Below are 15547 nucleotides of genomic sequence, written 5' to 3' on the forward strand. Positions count from 1 at the left end.
ACTGCAGCTCTAACACTGAAAAATCTAGTTTTGTGCTAATAATTTAAGTGAGGCTTCGTTTCCAAACAGTAGGATATTGAGTTTCTTGGCAGCTCTCATGACTGCATGTCAAGTTATTAGAGTTTCACCGTGCCACGTTGTGAGAGATGAAGCTACAAAGTGAATGCTAAAGAGGAACTCAATAGTGAAAGAAACACTGGATTTGTTGTTGTGAAGCTTTGACGCAACAGCAGGTTCTGTCAGGTGCATCAGCTTTGCTCTAAGAATATTGGCAGCAGTACTTTTTTATGGCAGTAGGATTTTTATGGCATTTACTATTATAATCTGTACAAATGTACATATACATAGTTGTTTTTCCATTCTGTATCCTGTGCACTTTTTTTATTTTTGACCTCTTTATGCCAATGTACTTGCTCTTTGTAATACATGCTGGCTCTAACGACTAAATTTCACCCGTGTGGGATCGATAGAGCCTTATCTTATCTTAGCCTACAGAAGGCAGACCATTAAACATCCACACAAGGATGTGTAAGGCATCCACAGTCTTCTTAAATTCTTTATTTCCAGATCACTTCTTTTTTCTAGCGTCTTTTCTCAGTGCTCCCTTCGTCTCCTCTCTTTCTCTTATTTATGCCTCTTGGGATCATTCACCTCTTTCAAATGTTCTATTGTCTTCGTCCACATTTCTTTTAATCTTCTTGTCTTTTGTCCAGGATCAAACAGCATATTTAGTTTTCATTTAAGTTCTTCTATATCCAAGGCATTCAAGAGTGCTCTTTCTTTCTTTCTTAAAAGTACACCAACTTTACATTTAATGGTCTCTGTTTCACCTCCTCTGACCTCACCCTTCACCTTCGTTCATTTTATGAATTTCAGTTAAAAACGTAACATTGCTGCCCTCTGCTGGAGCTTGAAACGTTCACCGCTTCATTACTTGCTCATCGTTCGACGAGAATAAACCACGTTCGTGTAAAGCTAGCCGGAAGAGGGCGCCATTGTTGCCTGATGCCGATGCGGAACTGTCTAGACATTTGTTTCCAGTCATCATAATTCGAAGTAACGCTTCCGTACACTTCCGGGCCGGAGGTCACGATACACATGTGAGAACTGAAGGAACTTGGATGTGACTGGGACCAGATTACAGCAGGTTTACTTTCAGGTATTGCGACTAATAGTTGAATGTTTTCTCTGCACTTTTATCAGTGTGTGTAGCTCTGCTGCTAGCTTCTGTTCCTATAGGCGGAAAAACAGACTGTTGTATGTCTACAGGCTGGAGCTTGTTTTCTTCATGGCCCCTCACTCGTTACGTTAGCATATACACTAATAAAGACTAAACTAATGTGACCGCACAGCACTATCCTAACAAGCTGGCCGACCTAGACAGTCCCGATGCATTTTTCTTTTTTATTTAGCTAAGTATAACAATTTGAATCTTAAAGTAAACAGTTTTTCCATGGGGATTTGTTTGTTCATGCATGGCTTTAATAATAAGTATTGGCATTTACACTTTTGTGACTATTGTGAATTAGTTACAAAGATAAAACGTATTTAGCTAAGTTTTATTATTATTTTCCATAAGTTCAAATCATCAACATTGTCCATTTATTTTTGCTGTAGCGATAGTTAGCGTTAATTGCGACTTAAGTATCGCGACATCTGACCTGATGCCCTCCAGATACCAAAAGCCGGGCATAGGGTCTGCGCGACGCAGAAGCGTAAACCAAGCTTTACTCGTTGAAGGAAGGCGTTGGGACGAGGCATACCCATATTACATTTCTATGTGTTGTCTTTCCATGTTTGGAAATCCAGCTTCAAGTAAATAGAGAGCTTTCCCAAACACCACACACCAACACTAATTTTTAAAATTCAATCAGGGAGAGCCCTGAGTTAGATCATCTGTCGTTAACTGAATTGTGAAGTGGCCTTATTTTTGTCATTCTCCATGACAATTGTTTTGAGCTGGCAGAACCAAGCCAATGGCAAGACTGCTCTGTATCATTGAATCATTATTGCCCACTCTTAGATTACAGATCCATTAATGTTTCTGTTCTCCTGCTTCCAAGCAGCCACTGATATCTGGTCATGTCTCTACTTGCAGAGACTTGAAACTTGCATGATACCGTAACATGTCAGTTGTTATCATTTCATGGTAATACTTGTTGAACCTTTGGTCACTGAATACAGTCATAAATCCCAATCGCTGCATTTTCACTGGGGTCTGTCCTTCCCAGTCTCTGTGATGATACACTCAGGTGTGATTGTTTTTGCTGTAGTTGACAGGATGGACGGGAAAGTTAAGGAACAGAAGCGACATCAGCAGAAGCACAGTGGACCGAAGGCAGAGCGGAAGAAGCTCAAGAAACAAGGAGGATCTACAGAGGAGGATGAACGGAAACGCAATCCCAGAGCGTTTGCGGTTCAGTCCGCTGTGCGCATGGCCAAGACCTTTCACAGGTCAGTCCTGATCACTCTTATCATAATGCTGCACATCTGTCAGACAGACTGAGACTCCAGTCTCCTGTAGCAGCCAAATGTATAGAAATTTAATTGACCTTTATGCTCACTTTCAATTAAGGACACAAGTTTTACATAATTCCATTAATTAAAAGTGCAGTAAGTGATTCTGGGAGATTCCCAGGTTGTTTAATACAGACATTTGTGTATTTGATGACCTGGGAATGAGACTGTACAAACGGCTATCTTTCTCCAGAATTATTCACTTCACCTTCAATAAATCTAAAGTCGGAATAACCAATAAATAAATTAACAAATTCCAGTATACTCGACGAATGCAAATGTGGATAATGAAGCAAGCTGTGTGAAACTGCTCTTCCTGTATGTTTTTCTTTAGGTCCCAGGACATAAAGACCAAAAAACATCACATTCCCCTTGTAGACCGGACTCCTCTGGAACCCCCTCCAGTTGTGATTGTTGTAGTCGGGCCCCCCAAAGTGGGAAAAAGCACCCTGATCCGCTGCCTGATCAAAAACTTCACCCGACAGAAACTTGGAGACATATGTGGACCTGTGACGATCGTCTCGGGTAAGTTTGACCACTGAGTTCTTAGCAGATGGTTTAGATTGGGTTCACTTCAGTCAGTCCATGGCATATATGTCAAATTTAATGCCTACGGGCCAAAACTGGCCCGCGATGGAATTATCTTTGGCCCGTATGATAATATCTAATTATTATTAGACCTGGCCCGCCAGTATATTGCACGCACAACTAGTACTACAAGTCCCATAATGCACTGCCAGTGCGTTGGCACGTCAGTCAAAAGCCCGCAAGCGCAAGTCCCTACCCCACTCGTTCATCGGATGCCTGATGGAGCTCGTTACCTGTGGTCAACTTTCAGTTACCATCTCCCTGAAAATGGCTAAAGGGAAGGTGGACTTTGAAAACAGGGGTTTTCAAGGCAGGTGGGAGGCAAAGTGTGTGTTCATGGATATGAAGGACAAAGCTGTTTGTCTTCCGTGTGGAGACAGTGTGGCTGTAATTAAAGAATATAACGTAAGAAGGCACTATGAAATGAACCACCATGACAGGTAAATTGGTCTGGAAAAGCAGCATAAAGAGCCAGAAGAAATGAATGCAACTGATTTTTCTGGTATTTCATGTTTAATGTTGTTGTTTATGGATAAAAATGGTATTATAAGCTGTGTTAGTTCTGGGTTCAAGTATCTGGCTTAGACTAGTGCACATCAGAGAGCAGCACTCAGGTTCAATATATGTTGACTTTTTGTACTCTTTGGGCCTTTTTGTTTTTTCTTTGAAGGAAATTATTTTTTGGCTGTTGTTGGCCTGTGGGAAAATATTTTCATTAGAAATTACTATGGAAAGCTGCGGATAAAGCTATAAGAAATGAATGCATCTGATTTTTCATTTATTTAATGATTAATGTTGTTTTATAGCCAGTATCTTATAGGCGTTGGTTTCAGGTTCAATATGTGCAATAAGGTCATTTCAATCAGTTTTCAATAAACATTGAACCAGTCTGGCCCTGGAACAATTTTTTTGATTTTGGCCCTCTGAGTTTGACACCCCTGGTCTATGGTTTAATTAAATCTTACTTATTTATTTGCATGTGCCACCTAACCAAAACCCTAATCCTTGTTTTTAGAACATTGTAATATTTTGAATAGCCAGGCTAGCTGCATGGCTCCACTTTGGTCAAGGCTGAACTATCTCAACACCTACATTGCCACAAAATGTAATGTTTCTGTGGAGACATGACAGGAGGGGAGAGAGATGGAGAACAATGTGCAATAAAAGCTCACTGGCTGGATTCCAACTCTGCATTTTGTGAGACATGGTTGATACATCTTCTAGCCACCCAGACACCCCCACATCAACATGTTAACAGTGTCATTGTGGGGCGCCCAGATAGCTTGCCTCGTGGAACACATGCCCCATGTACCAAGACATGTCCTTCCCACGGCGGCATGGGTTTGATTCCAACGTGGAACCCTTAGCATGTCATCCCCACTCTCCTCCCTCTTTTTTCTTTTTTTAGCTACACTGTCAAATAAAGGCCTTTAAAACGATCCTCCTTGTTAAAATGATCCTCACCTCAGTAATGATGACATATTAGCAGATGCTGCCAGTTCATGCAGTATAATGTCTTGAGCTGCCCAAAAGTCTTTAGGAAGAGAAGCTGATAAACAACAGTGAGACATTAGCCAGTAATTGAACTTTTTATGGCCATCTGTGCCCCATTAGGTATTTAACCAGAATGTTTCATCATATTTTGCTGTTTGATAAGTAGCTGCTTTTTGTATTCTTTAGGGAAGAAGCGACGCCTCACTTTCATGGAGTGTAACAATGACATCAATACGATGATAGATCTCGCAAAAGTTGCTGACCTGGTGAGTTTTTCATTTCACACTAAACTTGATTTCAGTGATATGTGAAGCAGTGCCTCATAAGAAAACAAACTGTAAAATATAGTCAACTCAACACATTTTATTGTCAATATAGAAAGTTCATAAAGCTTGTTAACAGGGAGTCTTTCACTTAGTTGACAGGAAGTGGGAAGTGTCCTTAGATACTGTAGTTTGGTGCTATATACATACAATTGAATTGAAAATTGAAACCCTTTGTAAGCAGAATGGTGAATTGCTATAATTCAGTATTACAGCTTGTTAGCTGGATTGAACAGACTCTTGAGAGATGAGTAAAGTAGGAAAGTTTAAATGAATCGAATACATTGTTTTTTTCCCTCCAGGTTTTGATGCTGATTGATGCCAGCTTTGGCTTTGAGATGGAGACTTTTGAGTTTCTCAACATCTGTCAGGTACATGGCTTCCCTCGTATCATGGGTGTACTGACTCACCTGGATTCATTCAAGAACAACAAGACACTGAGGAAGACCAAGAAGAACCTCAAGCATCGCTTCTGGACTGAGGTCTACCAGGTAAGCACGACATAATAACATCAGTGGCACCTCCAGGAATTCTTCATTTGGGTGGGCAAATGAAAGATTGAAGACCTGTGTATGCATGTGTGTTGACCCTCTCAGGGGGCCAAGCTGTTCTATCTGTCCGGTATGGTGTACGGTGAATATCAGACTCAGGAAGTGAAGAACCTCGGCCGGTTCATCTCTGTCATGAAGTTTCGTCCTCTGGTCTGGCAGACCTCCCACCCTTACGTTCTGGTTGACCGGTGAGTAATAACATGAGACAGTTTGCCCCTTTGCCCTGTGAACCGTGTATGGATGATGTGAACATGGAAAGTGAACAAGAACAATGATCCATACAGCATTTATTTTACTTATTGTTTTACATACCACATTTTTGTCTATACTAAGATATGGCATGAACAGTTTCTGTATAGCTTCACACATCTTATGGTTGTTGTGGTTGCATGATTGTTGTACCTAGCATGCAATAACAGAGCCATGGCATGGAAAAAAAGGATGAATACTAACATGAGTCAGCGGCAGACTAAATGTAACAGAGCACTGGAAAAAACAAAAATTCAGTCTTGATAGATATAATGAAAATATGAATACATACATTTTTGGTAAACTATTTGCTCTGTGCCAGTTTAAAAAATGAAAATGAAACAAAATCAGCTAAATCTCTGTCATTGTGGACTGTGTGGGACATGTGACGTGTTGAACACAGGTGTAAGTAATAACATGATTGATAGCTGCATTCCTTTTAGTGTCACTACCGGGGTAGGTGGTACTCTTACTGGCATAGCTACACTGAGCGGAGCCACCATTCTTAGTACTACACCTGTTACACCTGGTATTAACATACTTCACAGGTGAGCCAATCACAAGTGGACAGCCAAGACACATCGCTGTTCACTAAAAATGATATGTGGTCACATGCGTCTCAGAGCACCTCAGCAGGTGGTTTGAGTGTCTTGGTGGTCCTTTACACTCGTATTTAGTGCTGTCCCTTGCCAGGTGTAAACAGGGTCTAGATGATCAGCCAGACACAGATGCCTGAACAGCTTCATGGTATGAGTGACTCAGTAACCAAACAACCACAATGTTGTTTTGATTTTCATTGTTATTTTTACTTTCTATTCACTCAAACATTATTTTCTCAATTTTCAATTTCCCTTTCTTCATTTAAACAGTATGGAGGACTTGACGGACCCTGAGAGTGTGAGGACAGACCCCAAGTGTGACCGGACAGTGTCACTGTACGGCTACCTGCGAGGGACATATTTGAAAAACAAAGGCCAGGTCCATATCCCAGGTACATAAGCATGTTTCATGTTTCTTTATTTGAATAGGGATGATGAACAAAAAGCATGAACTTTATATAAAACAAGGGCGGGTGGAATGGACCAGGTTTGAGTGAATTGCTTTTTTCTGCTGGGCGTCTCTGAGAAAGTAGGTAAAATAATAAAATCGTGAGAGAAATAGACACACACAATGCTATATTGTGTGTTACTCTCTGCAGGTGTGGGAGACTTCCAGGTCTCAGATGTCAACTTCCTGCCAGACCCCTGTGCACTTCCAGAAGCCCAGAAGAAGAGAGCGCTGAATGAGAAGGAACGTCTGCTCTATGCACCCATGGCTGGGGTTGGGGGAGTCGTGTATGACAAGGATGCAGTGTATATTGACCTTCCTGCTAGCCATGTCAATCAACAGCAGGTGTGTGTTCTACATCTGATTGACCAGAGTTTTAATTCGTATACATTTCTGACAGCTTGTTCAGCTGGTGTTCTGTGCTTATATTCACTAATGTTAAAATCGGTTTTTGAGTTTGGCTTAAATTTGAATTGAAATCAGATTGCTAGCACTGTTTGTACCTGGTATGAAGTATAGGCTTCTCTCCCTGGTACAGGAGGAAGTGCGGCCCACCACAGAGCTGGTCCAATCTCTCATTGACACACATGCCACCCTGGATGCCAAGATGGCTGCCAGTAAGGTGTCTCTGTTCAGTGGCTCTGCCACCCTGGACCCCACAGACATCGATGAGGGGAGTGGGTGAGTCTTTCTCTTCACTTCTGATGTACAACTGCAGATGTGAGGGACATTAGAGATGAGAAATATGCTCACTTTGCACATCAATGCAATGCTTATTGATACATCTGCATTTTTTCATTCTGGAAATTTAGATGATCAGTATTAGTATATATGTAAGATATGCTACATATCAGTAATAAGTAACAAGAGATTCTTATACAGAAATGCCAAAGGCATGTTTGAGTTTAGAAAAACATTTAGAAACATTGTCAATAAGAGAGCCCTAATAAGTTTATTATCACGCTGTTAAATGTCTCGCTTAATACATATCTTGGCCTCTATTCTATAATAATCAAGTTCAGGATCAGTATGAAACATGTCAGCTGATATGTCAGGTGACGTTCTTAAAAATCAAATATTACAGTATCAGCCTCAAAAATCTACTTTTGATCCAGTATTCCAACCTTCATTCCACTGAACACAGTGGAGCATTTAGCAGCTAAGAAGCCATATTTTTCTGAGGAGTTGGTGGAGACCAAAACAGAAATAAAAGAGTGATGAGGAACTGTTTGGTAACGTGTTCACTGTATCCATTTGATAAGATGACAATATGTCAGTGTTGTGTTCATAAATTGTTCTGCTTCCCCCAAGTGGCTGAAGACATTAATGAATGCAGATTTAGTGTGGCTTTGAGTTTTTATATTAAGATGATATTGTGGATTATAGTTATGTCTCCTGCCATGGCCATGCCTGACAGGAGATTGCTATAATCCACAATCCAGGTTCAACAACTATCCAGCAAGACGACAAAGCACAAAGAGCACCTTTGGGATGTGATGGAACAGGAGATTCACAGCATGAGTATGCAGTAGCTGTGCAATGCCATCATGTCAACATGGAGGAAAATCTTAAAGGAATCATGTTTCCATCTCCTTGTTGAATCCACGACACCAGGAAGTCACACTGTTGTTGGGGCAAAGGGGGGGTCCTGCACAGTAGTAGGAAGGTGTACCTAATAAAATGGCCACTGTGTGTACATGAGATCTTAGGGATGAACTTCAGCATCTCAACATGGATGCTCATTTAAGTATCCCAACTGTGTGATATAAACACAACCACAGTTAGCAAGATGAAACAAAATTCTGAGTAGAAAATGAAGATTTTTCTTTTTTTTTTGCGTGTGTGTGTGTGTGTGTGTGTGTGTGTGTGTTAGAGAGAAGGAGGGTCTTCAGGAGATGGAGGTCTTGGACCCTAACACTCAGAGAAAGAGGAGGAAAGTGGTCTTCACTGATGAACAGGAGGACAATGACGACGATGAGGACAGTGAGAGTGAAGACAGTGACCAGGAGGAGCAGGAAGAGGATGAAGACGAAGACGAGGATAACCTGTCCACATTTCTCAAAGAGGCAAGAGCCAACTCTGACAAGACAGAAAAGAATGTAAAGGACAGCGCTCCACCAGTGAAGAGACAGAAGCTAGAGGAGAGGAGGGAAGGCGGGGGGGAGGTGCCAGCGTTTGCTGACAGTGAAGACGAGCTGGAGGTGAGCGAGGAGAGTGAGGAAGAGGGGGAGGCTGGGAGAGCAGGAGACTCTGGACATTGCTCTGAAGAGGACGAGGAAGAAAGTGATGATGAAGAGGAGGAAGAAAGTGATGACGAAGAGGAGGAAGATGATGACGAAGAGGAGGAAGGTGAATCGGTGGAAGAGGAGGACATTACAGTGAAGAAACAAACAGAGTGTGAGAGTGAGGAGGAAGAGGAGCAGGGTAAATACACTGTTTTTAGTTTTATTAATCTTCAGTCTGGTGTTAGTTTGTTAGAATCCTACTTTTTCCTCTTCTGATGCTCATTCAGATATCAGGGTTTATGGCGCACCGATCCATTATCAGTGATTTGTTTTATTTTTCTGCACGAGAGTAGTTGTAGTTAGCTACTAAATGCTCAGTGTGGTGGAAATCAGTCAACTCTCTTTTATTACACCGTCACTGTAACTTTGTGACGTACTTCAAGCGTGACACTGACGAGAGAAAACTAAACATAAATACAACATTTTACTGAGTAGCTGTACAGAAGCAGTGTTCAGTGTGTCAGCGCAGACGATACAGAAAGCTTGTTGGAGCCCTTTCAGAGATATGATTTTATTTATCAGCTGAGTTCATTCTCCTGTTTCCATCCACAGGGGCTCTCAGGTGGAAGGAGGGTCTGCAGCAGAAAGCATCAGAAGCGTTTCTACGGCAACAAGAAGCTGCCCCCAATCTGAGAAAACTGGTTTATGGTTCAGGTAGCCTGAGGCTCTGTTTGCATGTGCGCACAAATGATGTATGTTGTTATAAACCCTTAAATGTGTGATAAGTTACTGAACAGTCTAGCTCTAGTTAGTATCAGCATATACTGAGCAGGCAAGTTACAGGATACTGTCTGTCAGTGCAGAAATGCCAAAGATATGATTAATGTCAGAGAGCACTGACACGCTACGCTGTCCATCTGAGAGATCAGTGTGTTCCAAATATTCCTATTTTTATCACAACATCTGTTTTTTGAAACCAGTGCAAGCGATAAATGTAACAAGGTGACTATTGGAAACTCTGTATTCGGCCATTTTTTGGTAATTTGTAGCAAATGTCAGACTCTGTGAATGTACGTTTCAAACAGCATGATAATACACAGTATACCTCTGATTTTCAGTGTTTCTTGACAGTCAGTTTTTTTTTTTTTTTAGTTGTAGAGGCAGATGATTCTGAGGAGGAGGAGGAGGAGCTGGGGGGGCTGTTTCGAGTCAGCCGCCCTCAGAACAGCAAAAAATTCCAAGCAAATGCTCTCGACTGCTCCCGTTTCAACTCGGACATCTCCCACAACTGGGACTTGGAGGAGGTACAGTGGTTACTGATACACTGGTGTTACTGGGACAGTTACTAGAGTATCTCGAGTTCCTAACGTGCCGTGGATATAAAAACTAGTACAAAAATACTTACAGGTTCCAATGTGTTTTCCAGATGCTAAACTCCATCAGGGACTGCTTTGTAACAGGGAAGTGGGATGAGGGCCAAGACGCTGCCACACTGCTGAAGGAGGACGGTAAGAGAGGAAAGGAGAACCGATCTGAAATCCGTGTGGTAGCGCAAAGAACCTTGACATACATAACAACATTTGCAAGACACCTTAACACAGTGTTTTGTTTTGCTGTATCTAGAGGAACTGTACGGTGACTTTGAGGATTTGGAAACAGGAGAAGTCCACAAGGGACAAACTGGGCAGCAGGATCTGACTGAGGTAGGTCCTGTTGACTGTACAGAAATATAGTTTGGAGCTAAAATTGTCCAGAGTGTGGACCTGCATGCTGTAAGTAAGGGACAAGCATCTCTGACTTGTTATAGAGAATAATGGCTCTGCTGTGGTGTACCTGGCTCTGTCATTGGATTTTAAATGGAAAAGTATGAGAGTGACTATGAGACTATGAGACTAGACTATGAGAGGATTTTCAGTTTAACCTTTGGGTGGTATGTGTGAAAGGGCTGCAATTTCTACAGTTTTGCAGACGTAGATGATAATATTCTCAAATTACAACTGAAAGTCAGTACTGTTCTTCAGTCATGTGCTTTTCACTTTAATCAAGGCTTTATAGCTCCTGATGACTCAGTAATGCCTTTCAGTTTCCTCAGTTGGATGATGCTTTGTCTTGTACACCTTGTGACCAGCAGAATAGTGACAAGGATGAAGATGACGAAGCTGAAGAGAGTCTGATGAAGGTGGATGATGAGGAGGTCCAGAAGAACAAACGTCTGGAGAAGAAACGCAGGCTGAAGGAGCGCTTCAACGCAGAGTATGATGATGGAGATGCCACTTACTTTGATGACCTGAAGGAGGAGATGCAGAAGCAGGCTGAGGTAGCACAGCTGGTTTGGGCCTTCTGTAGAGGCATGTTCTGTAGGGACATGTTCTGTAGGGACATGTTCTGTAGTGTATCACAGCTTTTGATACAGATTCATCACACAGAAAACCCAACAACATTTCAAAAGGATGTATGATAACGTAACCTTTGTGCACTGCTATGTTCTGTTGCCTTCATGTTCAGTAGATCCATATTTCTAAGAATATTTTAATGAGAATGTTTTTGAATTCTGTCCTCAGCTGAACAGGGCAGAGTTTGAGGACGTGGACGATGAGACCAGAGTGCAGTATGAAGGCTTCAGAGCGGGAATGTACGTCAGATTAGAAATCGCCTCTCTACCCTGTGAGTTTGTCACCAACTTCGATCCCCATTATCCCATCATCCTTGGAGGTCTGAGCTCTAGTGAGGGCAACGTTGGGTACCTGCAGGTATGTGCAATGGTTCCATTGTGTTGTGACTAGTGACCAGAAGATGACTAGTAATATGATTAGCTTACATCTATTTCATTTGCTCAGTTATGTTGCCTGTTTAGTTTAGGCTCATGGCAGTTGTCATTCAAACTGTACAAGAATGCCTCCCAAACATTTATCCAGTACTTTAACGAGCTAAATCACCAAATCTGATATTAGCAGGATCAGTTAGAGATGAGATAAGATAAGATAAGAAGATAAAAATGTGATCTTGAGATAAAGGGATAAAATAAAATGACTGCAACTATGGCTCTATCAACTTCTTGGTGAGCACATATCTAAAGCTGTGTGTGTGTGTGTGTGTGTGTGTGTGTGTGTGTCAGATGCGCCTGAAGAAACATCGCTGGCATGGCCGCATCCTGAAGACACGGGACCCCCTCATCCTCTCATTAGGCTGGAGGCGCTTCCAGACCATCCCCCTCTACCACATTGAGGATCACAATGGACGCCACCGTCTGCTTAAATACACGCCACAACACATGCACTGTGGAGCTTCCATCTGGGGTAAGACGGTCAAAGCGCACTGTGCCGTTGACTTCTGGTGTTCTGGTAATCAGATTTTTTTGAATGGCTGTAGATGTGCATCACGGTACTGGCAGCATTTCTGTATTTGGTTGTGTTTTCTGACTTTCTTACTGAGGGCCACTGTAGACATGACTGTGATGAGATAATATTTGCTGATATTTCGGCCATGCTGATATATTGGCTGTAAATGGTGGTCAGATTATGCTGTTAATGCTGACCTTACATGCATCACTGCCTCAGTTACAATATGAATGGATTATTGTACATTTGTACACTTGTACATATAGCCAGTGTGACAGGCATTCATGTAAGTCATGTATTGTTTTTAAATGATAGAGACAAGGGTACTAAGTCATCTGTGATCAGTAGTGTTGGCTGTGTAAAGTCAGTAGAAGTAATTACTCCTGTTTAATGAGACTTTTATTCCAGAATTGTTGTGAAGAAATGTTTTGCAGTCATGTCTGTAATTATCAGCTCTATCTGATAATAATATTCTCTCTCCCGCTGTCTCACTGAAGGTCCTGTCACACCACAGGGCACCGGCTTCCTGGCTGTGCAGTCAGTAGCAGGGACTAAAGTAAGTCAGTTATTCACTCTAGTTACAGCCGCGCAGTCTGAACAGCTGGTTTTGTTCAAAAATGAGAACACTGCATAGTTTCCCACATGGCAACAGCAAATGGTAAAATTGCAATATTTTTTGTCGTTTTTAAAGTTTAACTCTCATGTGACTCCAAACATGAAAAGTCGTGTCTACATTGTTCAAGTGGAGCTGTATCTTAATGGTTTGGGGGGATATTTAGTAATGTTTTTGTATTTTGCAGGCTAATTTCCGGATTGCAGCCACAGGAGTTGTCCTGGACCTGGATAAGTCTGTGACCATAGTGAAGAAGCTCAAACTCATCGGTTACCCCTACAAAATCTTTAAGAACACCTCCTTCATTAAGGTAGGGAAACTTTTACTTCTACCTTTCCTTTAAGTGTCATTTCAGTCTACAGCTTTCAACATCTCTTTTGTTGGCTTCCATTCGAGACAATTGTCTTTGATTAAAGGAACTACATAAGAAACTACAATACAAAAACTACTAAGAGCTACTATAATACAAACATACTTGATAACTGAAGCACACTTGCAAACTCTGGGCTGAACTAAAGTAGTCTGACATCCTATTCACTGTGGAGCAGCAGCTGTTTTGGTTGCTTGTGTTGAATTTCATTCCATTGCTTTAATCTCCATTGAAAAGGCAGGACAGTTTTAACACTGCTAGTGTTTTGATTGAACTCTGCTCTGTTCACAGGGCATGTTCAACACAGTGCTGGAGGTAGCTAAATTTGAAGGTGCCTCCATACGAACAGTATCAGGGGTTAGAGGTCAGATCAAGAAGGCGTTGTCTACACCACCAGGAGCTTACAGAGCCACGTTTGAGGACCGCCTGCTTATGAGTGGTGAGTGTCTGTTTGTTACTGTAACACTTTCATGAGGCAAAAGTTACTCTTTCCCATAATTGTTGTTATGCACATTTGACAGTGACATGTTGCTTCTTAAGGACTCCTCCGCAGTTGTATCTTTGTACTGATGTATTTGGCTCTGTGTGACTTGTTGTCCAGACATTGTGTTCCTGCGCTCCTGGTATCCAGTGTCCGTTCCTCAGCTGTACAACCCTGTCACCTCTCTGCTGCTGCCTGTTGGTCAGAAGGACAGCTGGGAAGGCATGAGGACCTTGGGGCAGCTCAAACATGACCTCGGCATCCGCAACAAACCCAACACGGACTCTCTGTACAAGGTAGAGTAGGCTCAGCCTGATCTGATGATGGAATGATGGATCAAGAACAGTGTGTTGCTCTTAGCTATGCAGCACTTTCCAAAAGGTTTCATGTCAAAAAAGTGAATGAATGAAAGGACTACCGACTACAGCAATCGATTAGTCAATTTACAGAAAATGAATCATCAACAATTTTGATTATTAATCATTAATTATTTATCAAGCAAAATGTGACAGTTTGCTGTGTTCTATCATAGTAAACTGAATGTCCTCAGGACATTGGACTATAAGTTGGAAAAAACAACATGTTTGAAGACATCACTTTGGACATTTTTCACAATTTTCTGGCATTTCACAGGCAAAACAATTGAAAAAAAAAACTTGAGATTCATAATAAATAAACATTAGTAATAGATTTCATTGTGCATTTGTGCCTGTGAGTAGGTGTGTGTTCATTTGTATTAAGTGTTGGTTGACTTGACAGTGAAATTCCCTACTGAGTTGTCCTGCATTTAAACCATCTGAAGACCTGCACTTCACTCAACTGTTGCCCTAAATCCCTACTTGATATGTCCATATCCATTCCCTTCCAGCCGGTTGTCCGAGCCCAGAGGCACTTCAACACCCTCCACATCCCTAAGGAGCTCCAGAAGGCCCTGCCCTTCAAGAGCAAACCTAAACAGCAACAACCCAAAGGAAAGACGCCCAGAGATCTCCAGAGGCCCAGCGTGATAAGAGAGCCCCACGAAAGGAAGGTGAGCAAAACCTGACTCTACACTCTGCAGCAGCTCATTTTCTTAAGGATTGAGTATTTATGGCCTCAAGGAAATCGTTGATTTAAACTGATCTGACAACATAAACAGTATTGTATGTTCAGATCTCACCATTGAATGTAATAACTCACAGAGATGATGGCTAAATTAGTGCACACAAGACCAAGATTGTTGTGGATTGTGTTAATTATAAGATGACTTTGAACTCCTTCATGCACTGACATATGACTTCATTTCTAAGTGTTGTTTTTCTTGACATGTTCCTTAAGGTGGCAGCCCTGCTTCATGCCCTGAGCACAGTCCACAACCAGAAGAGGAAGAAGACCCACATGGTGCAGCATGCCAAACACAAAGAGTTCCTTCAGCAGAAGGAGAAACAGGAGGAGGCCAAGCTGAAGAGACAGAAGGAGGCACGTAAAAAACTGTACCGTGTCATGGGCCAGATGGACCAGAAGAAGCAGAGGTCCAGTCTGAAGGGGGCGCTCCAGGACGACTAACTCACTGCATTTGAACTCACGAGGCAAACCTCTGCAGACTGTGACGGAGATGCTTGATCTGCTTTTTGGACAGTTAGCATGTGTTTCATAATGTTGACAGGTTAATTTTTATTGTGTTTTTATAGATGTATTGATATTGAAAATCTGCTGTAAAGGAAAACATATCTGACCTTTGGAACTTGTTTAAATAAAACATTCAAATGTGA

At 41.8% G+C, this 15547-nt stretch overlaps 1 protein-coding gene across 1 annotated transcript; it reads left to right on the plus strand.

The window, feature by feature from the left end:
• The first annotated feature begins 1061 nt into the window (after positions 1-1061).
• Positions 1062-15547, plus strand: bms1 (BMS1 ribosome biogenesis factor). Its single transcript, XM_076760759.1, has 23 exons — positions 1062-1159; positions 2274-2454; positions 2852-3042; positions 4786-4865; positions 5225-5413; positions 5519-5661; positions 6592-6713; positions 6921-7114; positions 7308-7450; positions 8643-9193; positions 9607-9708; positions 10147-10298; positions 10421-10502; positions 10618-10697; positions 11126-11311; positions 11556-11744; positions 12110-12290; positions 12830-12888; positions 13133-13255; positions 13607-13754; positions 13917-14092; positions 14665-14826; positions 15114-15547. Exons 2-23 carry the CDS (start codon positions 2282-2284, stop codon positions 15339-15341), a joined length of 3654 nt encoding a protein of 1217 aa, XP_076616874.1. The 5' UTR covers positions 1062-1159; positions 2274-2281; the 3' UTR covers positions 15342-15547.

The sequence above is a fragment of the Chaetodon auriga genome, chromosome 20 (assembly GCF_051107435.1).
Source record: "Chaetodon auriga isolate fChaAug3 chromosome 20, fChaAug3.hap1, whole genome shotgun sequence".
NCBI classification, from domain to species: Eukaryota; Metazoa; Chordata; class Actinopteri; order Chaetodontiformes; family Chaetodontidae; genus Chaetodon; species Chaetodon auriga.